Source organism: Acartia tonsa, chromosome 2 (assembly GCF_053477335.1).
Source record: "Acartia tonsa isolate MP-2025a chromosome 2, ASM5347733v1, whole genome shotgun sequence".
Taxonomy (NCBI): Eukaryota; Metazoa; Arthropoda; class Copepoda; order Calanoida; family Acartiidae; genus Acartia; species Acartia tonsa.
The window spans coordinates 57,393,196-57,413,361 of record NC_137261.1 but is presented as its reverse complement, the minus strand read 5'-3'; the positions used below and the strand labels follow the sequence as shown (position 1 = coordinate 57,413,361).

The window sequence follows — 20,166 nt, the reverse complement described above, 5'->3', positions numbered from 1 at the left end:
GTTTTTCAACAGATTTTCAAGTTTTTTATTACAAAAATATTAAATGGTTGTTGTAGAAACTTCACACAAATTGTCATTTATCAAAATTTAAATTTGTATGATGCAAGCCCTACAAAAGCTGTTATGAAAATAATTTATTTTTAGAAACATGTTGTTGAACAAAATGAACAAAATAAGTGTTTATTCCAGTATGTCATCAAAACCGAATAATATCCGCTGGATTATTACCGGTTTTCAACCATACTGAAAAATCATGTATAGCATCGAATTGCAGACATTTTTTCACGAAAATAATAAAATTGGTAGCAGTTATGTTACTCCAGGCCTCCGGCTTCTCGGGCCTAAAAAACTGTTTAAATGTTATAATTTTATTTTTAATATCCGCGGCATGCTTTCTATAATACGATGCAATAAATAACTATTTTAAATACAAAATAGGCATTTCAAATGAATACATATTAATATTTTAAACCAACGCCTTTCTTCATATAGGGAGGAATGTAAGTAGGTTTAACCGTCACTTGCTTGAAGATTCACGATATGATAAGGTATAAATAGTAACAATTTAATATCAGAAGGTTATTCCGTCCAATAGAGAATATAGAAATGTATATTTTTTATTGCAATATTCCATACCAGCGGCTTCACCCCTAGAGGCCTATAGGAGCAATAATTTTTTTTTCTTCCAATCTATGTTAAATGATCAGCTATTTACCAAAAATTATGTTTTCGTCCTTTTTTTCGGTGGAATATTATGGATCTACTAGGATCTACTACAGTTCATGGTAAAATATTGCTGGTAAGCAATTTTTCCAAAAATCTATGAATTTTAAAGACTGCTAGCTGCCAAACGGCTGAACGTACAGATCATACCCGCACACAATTTTAAAAGACATAAGAAGGCCTACAAATAATCTGGAATAGTCAAGATTCAATTATGCACAGGGAAAGCTTCACTGAAGAGAAAAAACGCATATAGTAGGTCTTTTTCGCGCATTTCTCTGCACTGCGAGATAATTATGCATTATTGATTTATGGCTATTTCAGATTGTTTGTAGGCCTTCTTATGCCGCTTAAAAACAGTGTGCGGGCATGATCTGTACGTTTAGCCGTTTGGCAGCTAGCAGTCTTTAAAATTCATAGATTTTTGGAAATATAGCTTACCAGCAATATTTTACCATGAACTGCAGTAGATCCGAATATTATAATGCTTCTGCGTTTAGTGAGATTCTTTGTTACACAGACATCCTGTTACTTCTAAATTATAATAATTTGAAAATGTGATCCTAAGATGATATTTTAACTACGGTTGGGCCGGATACCGGATATCCAGCTGATTTATAATACCGGATATACGGTTTCGGCCGGATATCTGGCCAACGTTCGATATCCGGCAATTTACCGGATATCCGGCGTCAAAAATCAGCCGGATATCATGTAACCGAATAGTTTTAATATACGGTATCCGGCCGGATATTGAAAATTGCCGGATATCCGGCCCAACCCTAATTTGCACATTGCTTTGTTTCTGCTTATCCTGTTCTTCTTTAAATGCGTAAAAGGGGGTTTATATTAATGTAAATAATTTTTTATGCATCTTCCTTACTTTTTTAAACTCATATTATCACCCCCCCCCCTCCCCCCTAAATGCAAGTTCATATTTTTTGCCATGCTTTTATCAAATGTGGGTAATAAGGGACAGGGTATGTGAATAATTTGATTTCCAGTAAGGCTTCGAAACCGATTGATTTATGCTGGATAAGAATTGGTTTTCAGTCATACTGAAAAATTATGTATTGCATCGTATTACAGGCAATTTTCAAGGAATATTAAAATTAATATCTTATGATTAATGATTATATTATACGATGCGATAAATAATTATTATATATTTTTGTTTGTTTTGGTGCGTTAGTCTATTTCACAAAAAAGCCATTAGATGGATAGGATAGGTTCAGTTTAAATTTGCTACCGCAAGTATAAGACCCCTGAAAGGGCTATGTGTTCCCTTTTCTTTGATAAATGTCCTAAAACATTAACATTAAAGTACGCCCATAATACACATATTTACATGAGAATGTACAAATGTACATTGAACACATGCACGCATCTAAACATATGCACACAGAATCTTGTGTACACCAACCCACAAACACCCACACACACATACACATACACATACATACACACTCACACACACAAACTCCTACAGGTCTATAAATCTTCATCTGTAAGAAAACTAGCATATTTTTCACCACACCACATATTTTTTTGTGTAAAGCGAAGCTTCTCTAGATTTTGGGCCAGTACGTACGCATCTTAATAATTGATAGTTCCAATATTGACATTGGGCAGTTTCAAAGTTGGCGTGAAGATTCCTGTAACAATTATAATATTGAATTAAAACATCATCATGATTTTTGAATAGGTAATTTACTAATTATCTTGATTTTCGTATAGGTATTTTGTAAAACAATTAGGAACAATGTTGAAAGCTTTTTATAGTGCTTAAGAAAAATTACGTCATGCTGGCCTACAGTTGGTCAATAAAAATATATACTGACCTCCCATTGGTAATTTAGTCTGTGTATTTGCCTGTTTATTGGTCATTTGTATTGTATAGGCACTATAAAATGCTCCACAAAGTTGTATGTAAAGCAGTTTTGAAATAGATGTACATCAATTAAGCTTTATTATTTATTAAGCTTTTCTGTAGTGGATGTTGACATCCTTGTTAGAAATGCATCCTAGGTGGGTCCGTGGGAGAGTGCATCTTGGCTCTCACTGGGGGGGGGGGGGGGGGGTGCACTGGCTCACTGGGGGATGCAGCATTGCAAAAAATATTAGGACATCGGTTTTCCTGTAATATTTTCACAACTAAATATTAGGTAGAAACAACAACAAACAAAAACTCTTTTTCCTTTTTTTTGTGCGTTTCCTCAAATCTGCCTGTTGAGCATGGAACCCTCAAAATTAGAACCACAATAAAATTAGGGGATGTGTAGATTTTTTTATGCCTTTCCCCTGCGGGGAGGGATGGAGGGGGGGTGTTACCTTTAGGAGCTTACTAGTAACCAATACAACCTAACCTAATCTGCCCTAATTTAAAAAACAAACGAAAAAGTACCCCTTTTTTGAAAGGCGATTTTGCCTAATCGCCTTCTATTGTTTTGGGTTAACACTTTAAATTTAACATTTTAATTTAAATATATTCTTTTTATTAAGATAATTTTTTATATTTTAACAAACTGTGCAATGTAAGAAAAATTGAGAAGATTCTTATAGTAAGCCTAAGCCTATTTTTACATGTATACACGTACATCTAAATTTAATGAACATTTTTGAAAGCGAAGCTTTTATATAATTAGGGTCGGTTTGTCCGTCCGTAACGGTTAGCGTTTTTTGTGGAACTGTTAGCTCTGTTTGTTTATTTTGACATGTTAGAATTGTCTATCCGATTTCAAACTTTCCATGGAGTTTCCTGTGGTAGTTTGGTTTTATTAAGAAAGCATAGCAACTATATAATTGTTGCCATAATGTCCGTTGTTCCATTATAAACATGTTGATTTATATTTTTTTTATAATTATCCGATTGACTGATTTTTAGTACAATACTATAAGCGAAGCATTTTTAAAATCAAGTCCAAAAAAGTAAGTAGGTCCTTAAACATTATCCTGTATCAAGCAGTATCAAGAAATTTACTTTCATACATTTATATTCTGATTATTCAGTTTTGACACTCTACAAATGATAATGCTTCGCTTCATGGTTTTTTCCCTCGAAAATATTGAGGGATAATATAAATAAATTACATTCCAAATGATGATAAACAAAATTATCCCCATCTGGTTATTAAAATTACTAGCTAAAGTTTGGACACTGCCAAGCATTGGGGACCATCATAATTTACAATCCATTTTAAAAATCAAGAGTACAAGCTAATAGTACATCTATGTACTAACCACCGAATATTAGCTGGAGGTACAGAGTAAAACTAATAGTACATCTATGTACTAACCTGAATTTTAGCTGGAGGTACAGAGTACAAATCATTAATACAACTATGTACTAACCTGAACCACTGAATATTAGCTGGAGGTACAGAGAACAAACTAATAGTACAACTATGTACTAAACTGAACCACTGATTATTAGTTGGAGGTACTGAGAACAAACTAATAGTACATCTATGTACTAACCTGAATTTTAGCTGGAGGTACCGAGTACAAATTATTAATACAACTATGTACTAACCTGAACCACTGAATATTAGCTGGAGGTACAGAGAACAAACTAATAGTACAACTATGTACTAAACTGAACCACTGAATATTAGTTGGAGGTACAGAGTACAAACTAATAATACAAATATGAACTAACCTGAACCACTGAATATTAGCTGGAGGTACAGAGTACAAACTAATAGCATAACTATGAACTAACCTGAACCACTGAATATTAGCTGGAGGTACAGAGTACAAACTGATGGTACAACTGACAGCAAAATACCATCACATATATTTCCTTTAAAATAGTCTTTAAAACAAATATAATATAAAACAAGACTGACAATCCATGGACAAAGGGAGTATATCTGGTGTTTAGAAGTCATAAAAAGGGAGAAATATAAAGAGAGATGTCTGTACTAAAGGATCTCGCTAACCGCTGTTCCCATATGGGTCTCATTTACAGGTTAGTTTCTTATAGGGCCTGAGAAGGTACATAACTATTTTTGGAGAGGGTGCCAATATCCTCCCAAGAAAAATTGTCAAAAAAATCACACCTTACCCCCTTAAATACCCCTACAGGCATCTAGATGTTTAGTTGCTATTGATCAATAAAATAAAATTAGGAAATCTTTATATCAAATTTATATGTAAGTATATGTCTTTTGAAATATAGCATGATCAACAGACCGACTGACTAAGTAAGTTGTATAATAGATGCTCTCAGTTATTTTGTATCTTTACAAGAAAAAACAACATTCTACCTCAAATGAGAGCTTAGAAAATAACATTACCCCAATACCGTTACTGACTGACAGACTGAGGTGCGTACAGACGGACAGGCAAAGTAACTCCTAGAGTAACTACACATTTAAGTATAATATTTCTTATATTTTTAAACCTTTTAATTTCAGAATTTGAAAAAAACACGATGATTTTAGTAGCGCAGCATTGCTAAGGTATTCTAATAACCTTTTTTATTTCGTTTTCTTAACAACTTTAGGGACTTTCAATTAATTTTAAATGGTTGCTTTATTAAGTAGAGTGTTCTAAAGTTCAACCACAAATTGTTATCGACAAAAGAGGTAATTTTGTGTATTAACACTGGGGATTTACATCAATTTAACGGCCATTGTCTTATCCGTTTAGATCCCTGGCAGCATTGAAAACTAACAAAAGCTTGATAATGACCCTGACTTTCAACCACTCGGGGCTAACAAAAAAGGAGTTTACTCTATACTATGTCTATGTTATGTCCTTAATTTTGATTTCTAAAAATTTTACTACTTTGTGCATTAAAATTTTTAAAACTATTTAAATATCAGTTGTATAAACTTCAATTTTATTTTAGTATTAGCAGGGATAAAAAGATAGGGAAACATATCTGAATTATTTTCATAATTTTATATTCAATACAAAGTGCCTTTACAGATTTTCTAGTAATGATCTTATTTTTGCAACGCCTGCCAAATTATACCAAATTGTGATTTAGGTTAGGTAAATGTTAATAATTGCACGACAGGGTTAAGAAATTGGCCCCCACATGAGCTGGAAATAGGAGTCAAGCTACCATTAAATACGACTAAACCCGCTACTTCGTTTTCTTTCCATGATCCGAAACATTATACAAAGTTTGAAATCGATAAAACTATTCTAACGCATTAAAATGTACCACGAAAGCAATGATTTAAAAACATAAGGACCTACCCTAACTTTAGAAAATCTTGGGTTTTAATAATCAGGGATCTAAAGAGATTAGACAATGGACGATAAATTGGTGTACACATACCCAATGATGATACACAAAATTAACCCTTTAGTAGATTAAAATTAGTAGTTGAAACGTTTAAACACTCAACTTAATTATCCAACCCAAAGTCCCCAAAGTTGTTATGACAAAGAATAAGAAAATATTGTTATAAAACTTTGGGAACTAGTGTAATAAGAAGCCCATTGTCTCATCTCTCTGTATAGACCTTCTCTAAATGTAGAAATGCCTGGCTTTTAATAATAGTAATATGGTAGATATATATTTGAAAGGGGTAGAGAGTGAGTGAAGCTGAGTATGAAATTAAAAGCTTTATCAGGACCTAACTGTGTGGTAAGCACTCACAAGAATAGATTTCAATACAGGATTCAATAATACACAATTCTATTCACAACATCTGAAGGTTTCCCTCTAAGTGCTCAGTCGAGCACATAACACCCCTTTTTAAAAATAAATCAAATTAACGGGGGAGGGGGAGATAGTTTTATGTGTTATAGTTTTTAAACTTGGGTAAGGTTAGTTTTTATTAGGTATAAAGTAGCCCCGGAGGGTAAGGTCAACGAAAGTCTTGGCTCTGCAAGGTCAGGGTCCCCTGCAGGGGTAAGACATAAAGAAACAAGACTAAGTTTCATAAAAAAAAACTTATGCCTTTTTTAAATAGAAAATATATAGAAACTATTTCCTGAAACTTAAACGCTTAAACAATTTTAATATTAATTATACATTTGCCCTTAATAAAAATACTACTAACCCCTTCTTATTTTTAATTAGTTTCAGACATAAGTTAGTAGGGGGTTACTGTTCTTGCTTGGAACTTTAAGGAAAAGCACCAAAATACAGTGTGTTTTTTTTATGAGAACTTTTTTGAAAGCAATTTTACCCCACTTATAGTTATCAGAATTTAATGATTAATGGCTTATTTTCTTCGTTTTTTAATGCAATTAATAGAACACCAAAAAAATATTTCAGTTTCTATTTAAAAAGTACAGTAAAATCTAAAATTCAAAACTTAGGTGTCATCATCTAAAAAGGGTTTTAGCGTATTTTCTTATGCTCAAATATTCAACCTTTTGCAAGAATGGCTGCTAAACATTTCAAAGTTGAGATATAGAGCTAAAAATGTATACAGATACTATGAGGGACATGTACTTGAACATATCAAAGTTTGAAGGTCATCTCTCAATTTTTTTCTTGGAAAGGGAAGAAGATTTAGGCATTAGAAAAATGCACTAAAACCATTTTAAATGTTGACACCTAAGTTTTGAATTTTAGGTTTTACTGTACTTTTTAAATAAAAACTGAAATATTTTTTTGGTGTTCTATTAATTGCATTAAAAAACGAAGAAAATAAGCCATTAATCATTAAATTCTGATAACTAAAAGTGGGATAAAATTGCTTTCAAAAAAGTTCTCATAAAAAAAAACACTCTGTATATGTGTATAAGCTAGGCAGCACAAGCATTCACATAATGGGTATACCTTCTTTGAAAAGATTTACCTTGGCTATTGGTGGTAGCCTTCCGGGATCTCTAGGGGCAAGACTGAGACCCTAGTAAAAGTGTCGGACTGATTATGACGTGAAAAAAAATTAGCCAATGAGAGGCCACTATAAATTTTACCATGGTCAATAATGGCCTCTCATTGGCTAATTTTTTTTACGTCATAATCAGTCCGACACTATTACTAGGTTCCAAGACTGATAAATTAAATCAGCTATAAGTCTGGGAAGGAGGGAGATTCAGCTTTTTATTAGTCTAATCTCCAAAATTTTATAATTACGTTTTGTTATTAGTTGGCTTAACAACTTTGGGGACTTCAACTGATGTTGAGTGTTTCAACCACTAATTGTAACCTACAGAAGGGTTAATTTGGAATATTATCAATGGGAATGTATATACATTTTTCGGCCATTATCTTATCCCTTTAGATCCCTGGCTAAAAGTAATTATATTTCTTATGATGAAGCTTTACTTGGGCAAATTATACCGTCCAAATAATTTTCGTTTGAATTATATGTGATTTTATTTTCATAAACACAAACATTTGACTTCGAAACCGATTAATATCCACTTGATTAGAACCGGTTCTAAGTCACACTGAAAAATCATGTATCTTTTCGCATTAAAACCAGTTTTCTATGAATATTGAAATGATCATCATAATATCAATACCAGTTTTGATCGGACCAAAGGGGCTAATAAAACAGGTTTTAATTTATTTTTCATATATGAGATGTATTTTCCTAAGAGTGATGGTACTGCCAGGCTTTACGTAAACTGACTTCTCCCCCTGAATGACTGCGGCGGCAGCTAAAATATAAAAATATTAATAATATATGCTGCCAGGCTTTACATAAACTGACTTCTCCCCTTGGATGACTGCGGCTGCAGCTAAAATATAAAATATCCATAATATATTCTGCCAGGTTTTACATAAGCTGACTTCTCCTCCTGGATGACTGCTGCAACAGGTAAAATATAAAACTATTAAAAATATATGCTGCCAGACTTTACATAAACTGACTTCTCCCCCTGGATGACTTCAGCCGCAGCTAAAATATAAAAAATGATAATAATATACATTGATTAAATCTTACTGAAACAAGGTTGAAAACATCCACATACGCGACGCTCTGAAACTGTAATACACAAAAAAATTGTAGAGTGTCAGAACAGAATAAGCAAAATATAAATGTAAAATTTTTTTTAACAATTATATGTTTTTTTATTGCAAAACTTCATAAATACAGAATACTGTTTAAGGACATACTTTTTTTGGAGTTTTATAAATGCTTCGCATATAATATTATACCTTGTATAAATAATAAAATTACTTACGTACAACGGTGAGAGAGTAGGCTAGGTTCATCTTTGGTTCAGTATTCACCTAAAATTAAAACAGACTTTCAATTAAATCCTTTTATCATTCGGATATTTGATTATTAACTATGACACAAAAATATTTCCTTTTTTAAAAGCAAAGCTTTTCTATGATTAGTATAGGTCCGTTCGCCCGTAACGGATAGCTGTTTTATTAATTTAGGCATAGAATTTTCTCATCGATTTCAAATTTTGCATAGTTATTCCTATAAAGGTTAGGTACGATTTAGGATGCGTAGCAAATCTATAATCATTAACAGATAAAAACGACTTTTATATATTTTATATAGACGTTTTTAAACTTCATTACAGAGATTCTTCGCTTATTACAAAATGTCAAATTTTCCTAGGAATCTCAATTTCGAAAATTACTGTAAATATGACATTTGCAGAACAGATCTATAGTATAGATGTATATACAGACAACTACCTCCCTTTCATTTTCAAAGACCTCTTTCGTCTGCTTTCAAATTATTTTCTGCTACTTGGCTGTGGTAATATACACGACTTTCAATGATGACCCAATAGAAATGTTGCACACAGCGGTTGCGATGGGGAGATACAGTTATTCAACCCTTTCTCCCTCTTGTGTTTTACTCTAATATTTGCAGCATGAAAAAAATGTTAAATTATTTATCATCCAAAGTTTAAAATTTAAATTTTTTTACATGGCGATGTTAATATTTGTAAATAACATAGGACGTACGGATGGATGGAGTGACGCAAATTCTTGAAAAGCTGCACTTTAATTATCCTAGACGGGGAATTTTTAGTAATGTGATGATAACTTTTTAGACTATTAAGATTAATTTCTAGTTTTTGTACTGTTTACATTTTTACACTGTACTGCGTTATAGCCACCAAGGACTATTTTAAACAACTTAAATTATCATATTTAACCTTACTAGCGGCTGTGCCCCCTAGAAACCTCTAGGGGAACTTGAGGAGGTCGACCCCCCCCCCCCCGACTCAATTTATATTTTAGTTTTAAAAAAATTTCATTTAATTTTTTTTGAGGAGGGGTAGTTTTTTTTACGGCAATTTATCTTGGGAGGGTGGTGGTACCCTTCCCGAAAATAGTTATAAACCTTTCTGGGACCAATGAGAAGCTACCCTGTTAAGGAGAACCCGATCGCTTCATTGGTTAGCGAGATCCTTTGGTAGAGACAAACAGACACACATACAAACAAATAGACATACTGTTACTTTATTTTAAGGATTGTTTTGTCAATTTTAGTAAATATTTGAAAATTCGAGAAAATCCTATATTTACAAAATCAGAACCGTAATATTTCTGCGATTCAGTATATGATATTGCAGTACAAATTTAGTATTAAATCTTAACGTTAGAATCCCTATTATTCCTCTTTTACATACACATTATTTATCGGTCTATTTAAAACCCGGGACTATAAAACTCAATTTAATAGGATCATTTGATTTTCTCTAGAGTAGGAAAAGTTGAAGATTATATTTGTGTATGTGCTAAAGAGAGGCAGGGAGAGAGGAGACATTGGGCTGTTTATTACACAAGTCCCCAAAGTTTTTTAGTAACGTTATTGTTGGCTAAACAACCCTGGGGACTTTTGATTGGTTGTGTCATTTAGTGTCTAAACAGTTCAACCACTAATTACAATCTACAGAAGGAGTAATTTTAAACATCATCATTGTAGATGTACAATAACTTATCAGCCATTGTCTTATCCCTTAAGATCCCTGAAAGAAAGATCATTCAACTCATTCAAGCTTTTACAAAATTAAATTTTATTTTTGGAACAGGAAAATTTTATGTTCTATTTTAGGTAGTTTAGCTACTCTATAATTCCAAGTGTCCGTCCAAAGAATATTAGAGTATAACACTAGAGAGGGAAAAGGTTAAATAACTGTTTCTCCCATCGCACTGTCCTTGTACTACTTTAAATTTTATCATTGAAAATCTACAAATTCTGTGGTGTGTATTAACACAGCCAAGTAACAGGAAATATTTTGGTAGTAGACGAGTAAGGTCATTGAAAAAGGAAGGGATGTAGTTATCTGTATATACATCTGTACTATAGACCTGTTCAAAAATATCAATATCTAGAGTTTGGTATGATCAATGAGAATCTTTTCTTTATTGTCCCTCCGTCTATCCGTGTGTCTATTACATTGAGTACATCCATACGAAAAAACTATGTCTAGAATCGTATTATATTAAGCTTTCTACGAATATCAAAATGTACAATCATAAGATTAAACCCATCTTATAATTGTACATTCTATATCCGCGGAAAGCTGTTTATAATACGATGCGAGAAATAACTATTCTCGTATGCTAAAAGATATAATTCTTAGATTTCCATTCCCATTAATGACAGCATCTTAAGTTGGATTTTTTGACTTTATTCAATTCTAATGGTTAATATACTAATAGTAGTAATTTTATCACAAAACTTCCTATGGAATTAACCCTATAAAGTGCTTTGTCCATCATTCTGTTGTTACTTCTTAATTTAGCATATTAGACGACTCTAGGGGCACTTGAGGAGGGGCGACTTGAATCCCAAAACCCATTTTTTTGTGGGTAGGACGGTAATTTTTTTTCTAGGGACGATTTCTCTTAGAAGGGTGCTGGTAGCCTCCCCCAAAATAGTTATAAACCTACCCGGGACCTATGTGAAGCTACCTTGTTAAGGAGAACCCGATCGGTTCAGTGGTGAGCGAGATCCTTAGGTACATCCTGTTTCATTATCATAAGGATAATGAGCTTCTCTACTTATGGATGCTTTCAACCTTTTTATGTAACCATTCTTTTAACATGAGTGTCCTCCCCTGATTTAAATCTTGACTATCAAGTCTCGCCTTTTTAAATTAAAACAATTTGTATCAGGTTTAGGTAACAATGAATACTATTTTACTTAAATAGATGAAAACGTGATGTTTTAAAACTTTAAACTATTTATAGCTTCGATAAAATGAAAATTTACATTCTATTCAACTGTTTTCTTATTGGTTCAATTGATCATCTATATTTATTATTATTATCTATTATAAATATCCTATAATATAAAGTAGTAAATTTTTTTTTTATTGAAGCTGAAGATTTCAATAATTATTGAACTAATTAAGTTCTCATTTTTAGTAAAGATTTATAAAGGTTGTAGGGTGTTTTTTTTGTAGACCCTAGCTGCTTCCTATATGTTTAAGGTGCTGCAGCTAGTATTAAGGTTGTTTTTTCTGAAGCTTAAGATCTCAAAATTACTTAACTATTTGAGTCCTACTTTTTAGGGAATCTTCACTCATGTCCCAGGTAGGGTTTTACTGCTTTATTTTTTTATTAAATAATGGTTTTGTGCTATTTTCTGATCTTGATAAAGAGCCCCTACAGGCAAGTTGCACAGCAAGTTCTACTTAGAGCAAAAACCTCTATTGAAATGTTCAATTTTCTATTTAAAGAATGGTACAATAATAAAGTCTTTCAATATGTTTCTGGCAATAAATAGGTAAATTAAAATTTCCAAACTTGAAAGAGTTTTCTAAATGTCTTTGAAATGTGTATGTTGTAATGATATTAGGGAAGTTGGGATAGGTAAATACATGGATCTTAGGGGATAAGACAATTAATGAAAAATTTATGTACAGTACATCCCAAATGAAGATACCCCTTCTATTGAAACATCATTGGTTGAAAAGTTTGGAGCTAATCAATCAAAATTCGATAACAGTATACAAATATTTTGAGCTAACGAATAATAAAACTTTTAGGCACCATTGTAATTTATAGTCAATTGCCCCTCCCCCCCCTCTCGTATATAATAGGCTTAGAATAATTTCTCATTTACTTATCCCCGCCATCCTTGTGTTACTTCTGAAATATAAATTTTATAGCACAATGTAAAGATTTTCATTTTAGGACACTAAAATTCTAAATTAGTTAATAGTTATTTCTTTCATCGTATTATAAACGTCTTTCCGCGGATATAGAATGGATATAATACGATGCTAGACATAGTTTTTTCGTATTGATGAGAACCGGTTCCTATCCACCGGATTCGAATAAATACGAGAAAAATATTTCTCAAAGCTTTAGGTTTATTTTATGAAATGTAAGTTTGGGTCCAAAGTCCCCCCCCCCCCTTTCTATCAATGACAAGACATCTTCTTTTAAAAAGACTAATTGATGGTACAAAGTTAGAAAACATTAAAAAGGTAAAACCAGGGAAGTAGGGGTCATTAGACTATCTATAATACAAAGTAGCTTGATGTCTGTCCGTCTGTCTGTCCGTCTGTCTGTCCGTCTGTCTGTCCGTCTGTCTGTCCGTCTGTCTGTCCGTCTGTCTGTCCGTCCGTCTGTCTGTCCGTCTGTCTGTCCGTCTGTCTGTCCGTCCGTCCCTTAAGATCTCGGTAACCACTGAACCGATCGGATTCTACTCTTCAGGGGATATACCTATTGGTCCTGTGGTGGTTTTAAGCTATTTTCTTGGGGGATGGAACACCCCCACCCCCACAAAAATGAAAAAATCCCCCCCCCCCCAATTTTTTTCAATTAGGTATTTAAAATTAGTAGTGGAGTGGGGGCTTCTCCACAGGTACTTAATTTTTTTTAATTAGTTAAAATTAGTGGTGGAGTGGGGGCATCTCCAGAGGTACTTAATTTTTTTTTCATTAATTACCTTATGGGGCAAAGCCTCTAGAGGCTGGGGGCGAAGCCGCTAGTATATTATCAAAGTACCCAAAGTTTTAGTGTCATACCGGTGGATTCTTTGGGTACTTTTATCAAAGCTCGATTATTTGATTAAAACTAACCTTGTCCAAAATTTTCAACCAATGATATTAACACAGAAGGAGTATTTTTGTTCATTATCATTAATGAAATAATTCAAATTAACGTTCATTGTCTTATCCCTAAAGATCCCGGGTAAAATCCATTTAAGAATTTATATTTAAAATGTTTATTCCTTTTAATCTATTATATTTATACTACTCAAAAATATTCCCCCGTTTTGATATTAAAAGTTTAATAAATAAGGATAATAAGTTTAAAGGTTCTTGAAAGTTAAATATCCAATAATGACCAGCGGACATTTTATTCAACAAGGATGACAACATCCATAAATGCGAAGCTCTAAAATTAGAAGGAAGGATAAACGAACAAGAACTCTTGATTTAATTTTAGAGTTGCTTCGTTTACAATACTTTGCCTTGTTGTCCTAAGAATCATTATTCACAAAATCAGATCATAGAGTTGCTACACTTTCTAATTCGTACCAAACTATTATAGGAATCATCACGCATAGTTTGAAACCGATAGGACAATTCCAACATGACTAGATTAACGAAAAGAGCTATCCGTTACGGATTGACCTACTTTTATTACAGAAAAGCTTCGTTTTTTAAAAATATTTTAAAAATTCAGAGACGAGGGACCAGAATTCTGACAAACTACTCTAGGGGAAAATTTATCAACAACCCTCAATCCTCCCTCTCTCCTTCTCACCTTTAGAAACATCGCAAAAAAGTTTTACGCCAATTTTAAAAAATCCAGCCCCTGAAAATAGAAATTTCTTTATTCTAACTTGATAATTCCTTATTGTTCTTTTTTAAATCTCCGAGGTAGATTCTTAAAAAAATTTGCCCCACTAATCGCTTAGTGGGGCAAAATTGTTTTCGTTAAAAATCCTCCAAAATCACATAAAAATTCTACAAAAATTGAATAAAATCTTATGTTAATAACCCTTCTATGATTTTGTTAAATTTTTATTTTTATTGGGATTTTAGTGGATTTTTCATGAAACAAAATTGCCCCACTAAGCGATTAGTGGGGAAATTTTTAAAAAGAATTCACCTCTGCTCTAAATATGAATATCTTAGATAAAATTTTAAATAATTGTTGTTCTATTGTCATTCCCTTTATTATTTATTTTAGTAAAATATGTACAGTGTCTATATAATAATAATAAATTGAATTAATATATTATATAATAATATTTACTAATATGAATACATTTATAATTATATTATGACAATTTTCATATACTTCCCCCATATTATATATTCTTAATTATTATTAACAGCAGCGTTGCGGAGCCGTTTGATTTTAGTGCGGCTCTGGCTCCGTGGAGCCGTCTGTGATGATGGCGGCTCCGGCTCCAGCTTCAACCTAAAATCAAGAAAAAACTCGACATATTTTTTTCCTCACGTCTATTTTTGACTTTTGAAGGTTTTAAAAGTTCAATTTTTTTATAAAAAATGGACTTGAAAAAAACTTAATAGGGGCATTTGCACATGACAAAACAGAGTTACCAAATTATTTAATACCTATATTTGCGACAACTTTTATTTAATGAAATCTTCCAATTTTTAACATTTACAAAATCGGTGGCCCTCTCGGACGGGATTCGAACCTGGGTTAGCCAGATAAGAAGTCACACATTCTATACATAAGCTATATGCAACTTCAAAGATTGGAAGTAAAAATAGATAAGGTAGTAAAAATAGTATGATTCACGAAACCTCGAAATGTTGGAAAAATTTTTAGGTACGGAGGTTTCGTGATAAAGAAAAAAATATTCTCTCTCTCTCTCTCTCTCTCTCTCTCTAATATGTTAATAGTATCGAGGTTTAGTGATAATTGGGGTATATGTATTTTGAAGATTAAAAAATTTAGACAAGTTTTTGAACAAAAAAAAGCTAAATATAACCTAAAGAATCAAATTAAAAAAAAAATTACAAATCTACAAAATACAAATTTTTAGGTACGGAGGTTTCGTGATAAAGAAAAAAATATTCTCTCTCTCTCTCTCTCTCTCTCTCTCTCTCTCTAATATGTTAATAGTATCAAGGTTTAGTGATAATTGGGGTATATGTATTTTGAAGATTAAAAAATTTAGACAAGTTTTTGAACAAAAAAAGCTAAATATAACCTAAAGAATCAAATTAAAAAAAAAATTACAAATCTACAAAATACAAATTTTTAGGTACGGAGGTTTCGTGATAAAGAAAAAAATATTCTCTCTCTATCTCTCTCTCTCTGTCTCGATATATCTCTCTAAATTTTACACAATAATACTTGGCAGGGAGACAAATATATTTAGCATCCTATTATATCCAGTTTGCTATGAATATAAAAATGCACAATCTTTTCAGATTAAAGCCAGTGGTATATAATAACGAACGTCACCTGAATCTTAGTTATAAAGAAATAAATGTTCCCCCTCTCCCCCCCTCCCCCCCTTCCACACATATTTAGAACAGTAGACTAATTTTTATAATTTTTACGATGGCTGTTGTAGCACAGAGGTACGCTGGAAGGATGTGGCCGTGTTTGTCCAGGATCGATTCTTGGCAGAGTCGTGGCTTTAAATTTTTTTTTGTTTAACTTCGATTCAAGTCGGAAGGTTGTCAGTTCGAAACTACCCAAACACTAAATATCATTTTCACTCTCTGATATAATAAGTAATATTTGGTAAAATTTTACATATTTACATTGTATTAACAGTCACTTAAAATATCAAAAAGCTATTTTTTTAAATTTGTTTTCGTAAGTCTTGAACTCGCATCCAAGGTAGACAAGGAAATGAACTGAAAAAAAAAACAAATCAGATCCGGGATTTGAGCGCTCGATCATGATAACCAATCACCATCATTTTCCCACTTAGCTATGGAGGACACCAAGAATCATTATCAAAATTAGACAATGTATACAAAAATTTTTGTCTTTTAGTATACTTGAACTGAAAAAAAATAAATCAGCTCCGGGTATAGAACGCTCGATCATGATAACCAGTCACCACCACTTTCCCACTGAGCTATGGAGAAAATCAAGATTAATTAGCAAAATTAGACAATGTATACAAAAATTTATGTCTCATAGTATACTTTAAAATTTATGTCACACAGACAAATATCCTGTTACTTTATAAAATTTTGATTTTTATATCCGTTTAAACGGTCACTGATGATTGAAAATTACGCAACCTACGAATTTCTCTTTCTCTCTCTCTCTCTCTCTCTTTCCTCCTATAACATTAAGTATCCCTCAAAGCTTATAGGTCGTCGGTTCAAAACCCCCCACGTAACTTATCAAGAATTCCAGTTCTATTGCCCGCATGTATAATAAACTATTAAAGCTATCATCCATATAATAAAGTAACAGAATGTTTATTTGTCTGTCTGTTTGTTTGTGACAAAGGATCTCGCTAACCCCTGAACCCATATGGTTCTCCTTTACAGTGTAGCTTATCATAGGTTCTGGGAAGGTTTCTAACTATTTATGGAAGAGGGTAACACCACCCACCCAAGAGAAATCGTTCTGGGAAAAAATTACCCCCCCCCCCCCCTCCACACAACAATATCTTTCTTTCTCTCTCTCTCTATAAAGATAAAAATATTTTTTAAATCCCCGAAGTTTTCGATCTTAGGTGCTTCAGACTGCTTGGATAAAATATTAACAATAAATTTTATCCACTGAGCTAAAGAGGATAGTTTTAATATACTGTTAATTTAAACAATTACTATAAAGTATTCTTTCAAATATTTAGGGCCATGGAAGTCGGTTCGAGGCTTGGCGATAATTTTTTTTAATTACCTTTTTAAAGATATTAAGGGACTTCAAAATTAGTTTTATTTTATTAATTACCGATATTGTTTACAACATACAATGTCATAAAAAGAAATATTCTTTAGAATATTTAGGGCCAAGGAAGTCGGTTCGAGGCTTGGCAACATTTTTTTTTTAAATTGCTTTTTTAAAAATTTTTAATTGACCTTTTAAAATTAGTTTTAGTTTTATTTTATTTATTTAATAAAAAATTCAATTTTTTTTTAAAGGAAAGAAAAAATGTTTATTCTAACAACAAGAATTGAACCACTGATCTTCGTACCCCATTCCCTCATATCATACCACTACGCTATGAAAGAATAGCTATAAGATGCAATATCAATAATGTATTATAACAGAAGGAAACAATAATTTTCACTAATTTATCTAAACCTGGATGGTACATCCAGGCATTTCTAGTAATTTATAAAAAATCTCTTTATTTATCTACTCCGGAGCCGGAGCCGTTTTTTCTCCTGCAAAAAAAAGGGCCAAGGAAATCTTAATGCAATAAAAAAATGGGTTTTTTTTTGTTTTTTTGTTTTTGGGAAGGCAATATAGAAAATAGCCTTAAACCACCACAGGACCAGTAGGTATATACCCTGAAGAGTAGAATCCAATCGTTTCAATGGTTACCAAGATCTTAAGCTTCAGACGGACGAACGGACGTACAAACAAACGGACGGACAGACATCATTCTACTTTGTATTATAGATAATAGGATTAAACCTTTTTAATCGGTAGAAAGGTTTGAAACACCTAATAAACTACTAATATAGAAATGCTTTTTGTATAATCCCAGAAAACTTAGGTCCAAGAAACGTTAAACGCTATTTTGAATTCAAACTTACCTTAATACCCTTAATTATGGAAATTAACTTAGGGGCTATTTGGTATGTCATATTACTAATTCAAGAAAATACTTTTTTCTCGAAAATGTTAATATATTTACATGTTTTATTTATTGCACTAATAACTTCGAACAAAAACTCTTTATTTTTAACAAAATTAAATATATATTTAAACATATTTTAAAGAATGATATCCAATTAAAAAAAATGTTATAAAATTTAGAAACTTTTCCCCAAAATCAGAGTTTCAGATGTTGTTCAGACAATCCATTTAAAAATGTATGAAAATCTGATATCGGAATTTGCCAGCTAAATGTTGGAATAAAGTATAACGAGGCATAAACGACTCTGCTAAACTTTTTTATGAGCTCGTCATATACACAGTTTGGAACTTGATATCATGGGAGTGTAATAGAGCATCTTTCATGGATAATTAAAAAAAAAAATTCTATAGGTTATTAAAATGAAAGATAGACGTGTGGAACTTTAACCATAAATGACATATTTATGATGTACTAAATAAGGCTAGGAAAGGTTATATTTTATTGGTCATTAGTTAGCCCCGCATGGTTAGGGCTTCCAAAAGGAGTTTTATAGAAAGCAAGAAAAAAAAACGTTTTAACCAATAATTGTAATCTTCATAAGAGGTAATTTTGTGCATCATTATTGGGTATTTTATCGGCCATTGTTTTATCCCCTTATATCAATGATTTTTACTACAATAACATACTTTTTATTTATCTAAATTCCCTACTGAAAATAGTACGCTAGCTGTATGATAATTTTTTGAAGAAAATAAAATTGCACCCACGATTGATTGAATTATAATTAGATTAGGTTAACCCACGGTGTATAACCCCAACCCCGTCCCCCCCTCCCACACTCACACACAAGATCTGGGGGGTTTTGTGGTATTCGGCAACCGTGAGCCATGCCTATGGCACCCCTGATCTGGGGTTCGGTGGAGGGTCAATGGCCCTCCCCCGAGTCCTGGGGAAGGGGTCTAGTGACCCCCTCCCTACGCTTAGAATTAATGATTTGAATCTGTCATGTTTATTATGGTTAACTGTATTCTTAATTCTCCCCCACCCTTTCCAGGGATGGGGGAATCATTATTGCCCAAACTGACCATTGTATATGTATTATTTATGCTTTCATGTTATGATTATTTATTCCTATCCATGTAATTGTTGTTTGTTGTATATAGCTTTAGTATTGCTTAACCCTTCAATAAAGTGACAACTGAAAATAGATGTTGATCATTATCTAGTGAAAGCTAGAGAAGCGTAGCTTCTCTATAGTAAGGTGTCCACGTCTGTCACACTGCCGTAATCTAATTGAACTCCGGTGTCTGCCATTTATCCTCGGCGGATACCACAACTTTGGTGACAGCTGTGTGAGATTACGGCGAACCACAAGTGTAGAGCAGACGCGCATCTGAGGCTAAGGTACTCCCAGCAGTGAATCTGGCAAAACTGACGCAAGCAACCTGAATTACCCACCCTGGACAGCAAAGTTTAACTCTGCATCCGGCAGTTGTGGAAGCGAAACAGCGAAATCTGACGAATAACCGCGAGCAGCGCTGATATCTAACGGAGAATTGAGCGCCAAAAGGGCTGAAACAGGCCTGCGGACCGGCTGAAACAAGCCAAATACGTGTAGACGGCTGAAAATAGGCCAATTTTACTGCAAGAAATAGCAGGATCCGAACCAGTGGCGCTAGCAGGACGGGACATTCCCTGCCGCCATCAGCCGGATTTGGATCAGCGGCGCTAGCAGGACGGGACATTCCCTGCCGCCGATAGGCTGAAACATGCCACATAGCTGCAAGCTGCGAGCTAACATACGGGTGTAGTGCACCAG

At 33.1% G+C, this 20,166-nt stretch overlaps 1 protein-coding gene across 1 annotated transcript in view; it reads right to left on the bottom strand.

Moving 5' to 3' along the window:
- LOC145312877 (igLON family member 5-like) overlaps nucleotides 1-20,166 on the bottom strand; it is a 30,266-nt gene that overhangs the window by 3,537 nt on the left and 6,563 nt on the right. Inside the window, exons 2-4 of the mRNA XM_080152101.1 lie at nucleotides 8,833-8,881; nucleotides 8,240-8,304; nucleotides 4,445-4,497 (exon numbers count right to left, since the gene is read on the bottom strand). Of these exons, the coding sequence (XP_080008227.1) occupies nucleotides 4,445-4,497; nucleotides 8,240-8,304; nucleotides 8,833-8,881 (167 nt within the window). The remainder of the gene's footprint in view (nucleotides 1-4,444; nucleotides 4,498-8,239; nucleotides 8,305-8,832; nucleotides 8,882-20,166) is intronic.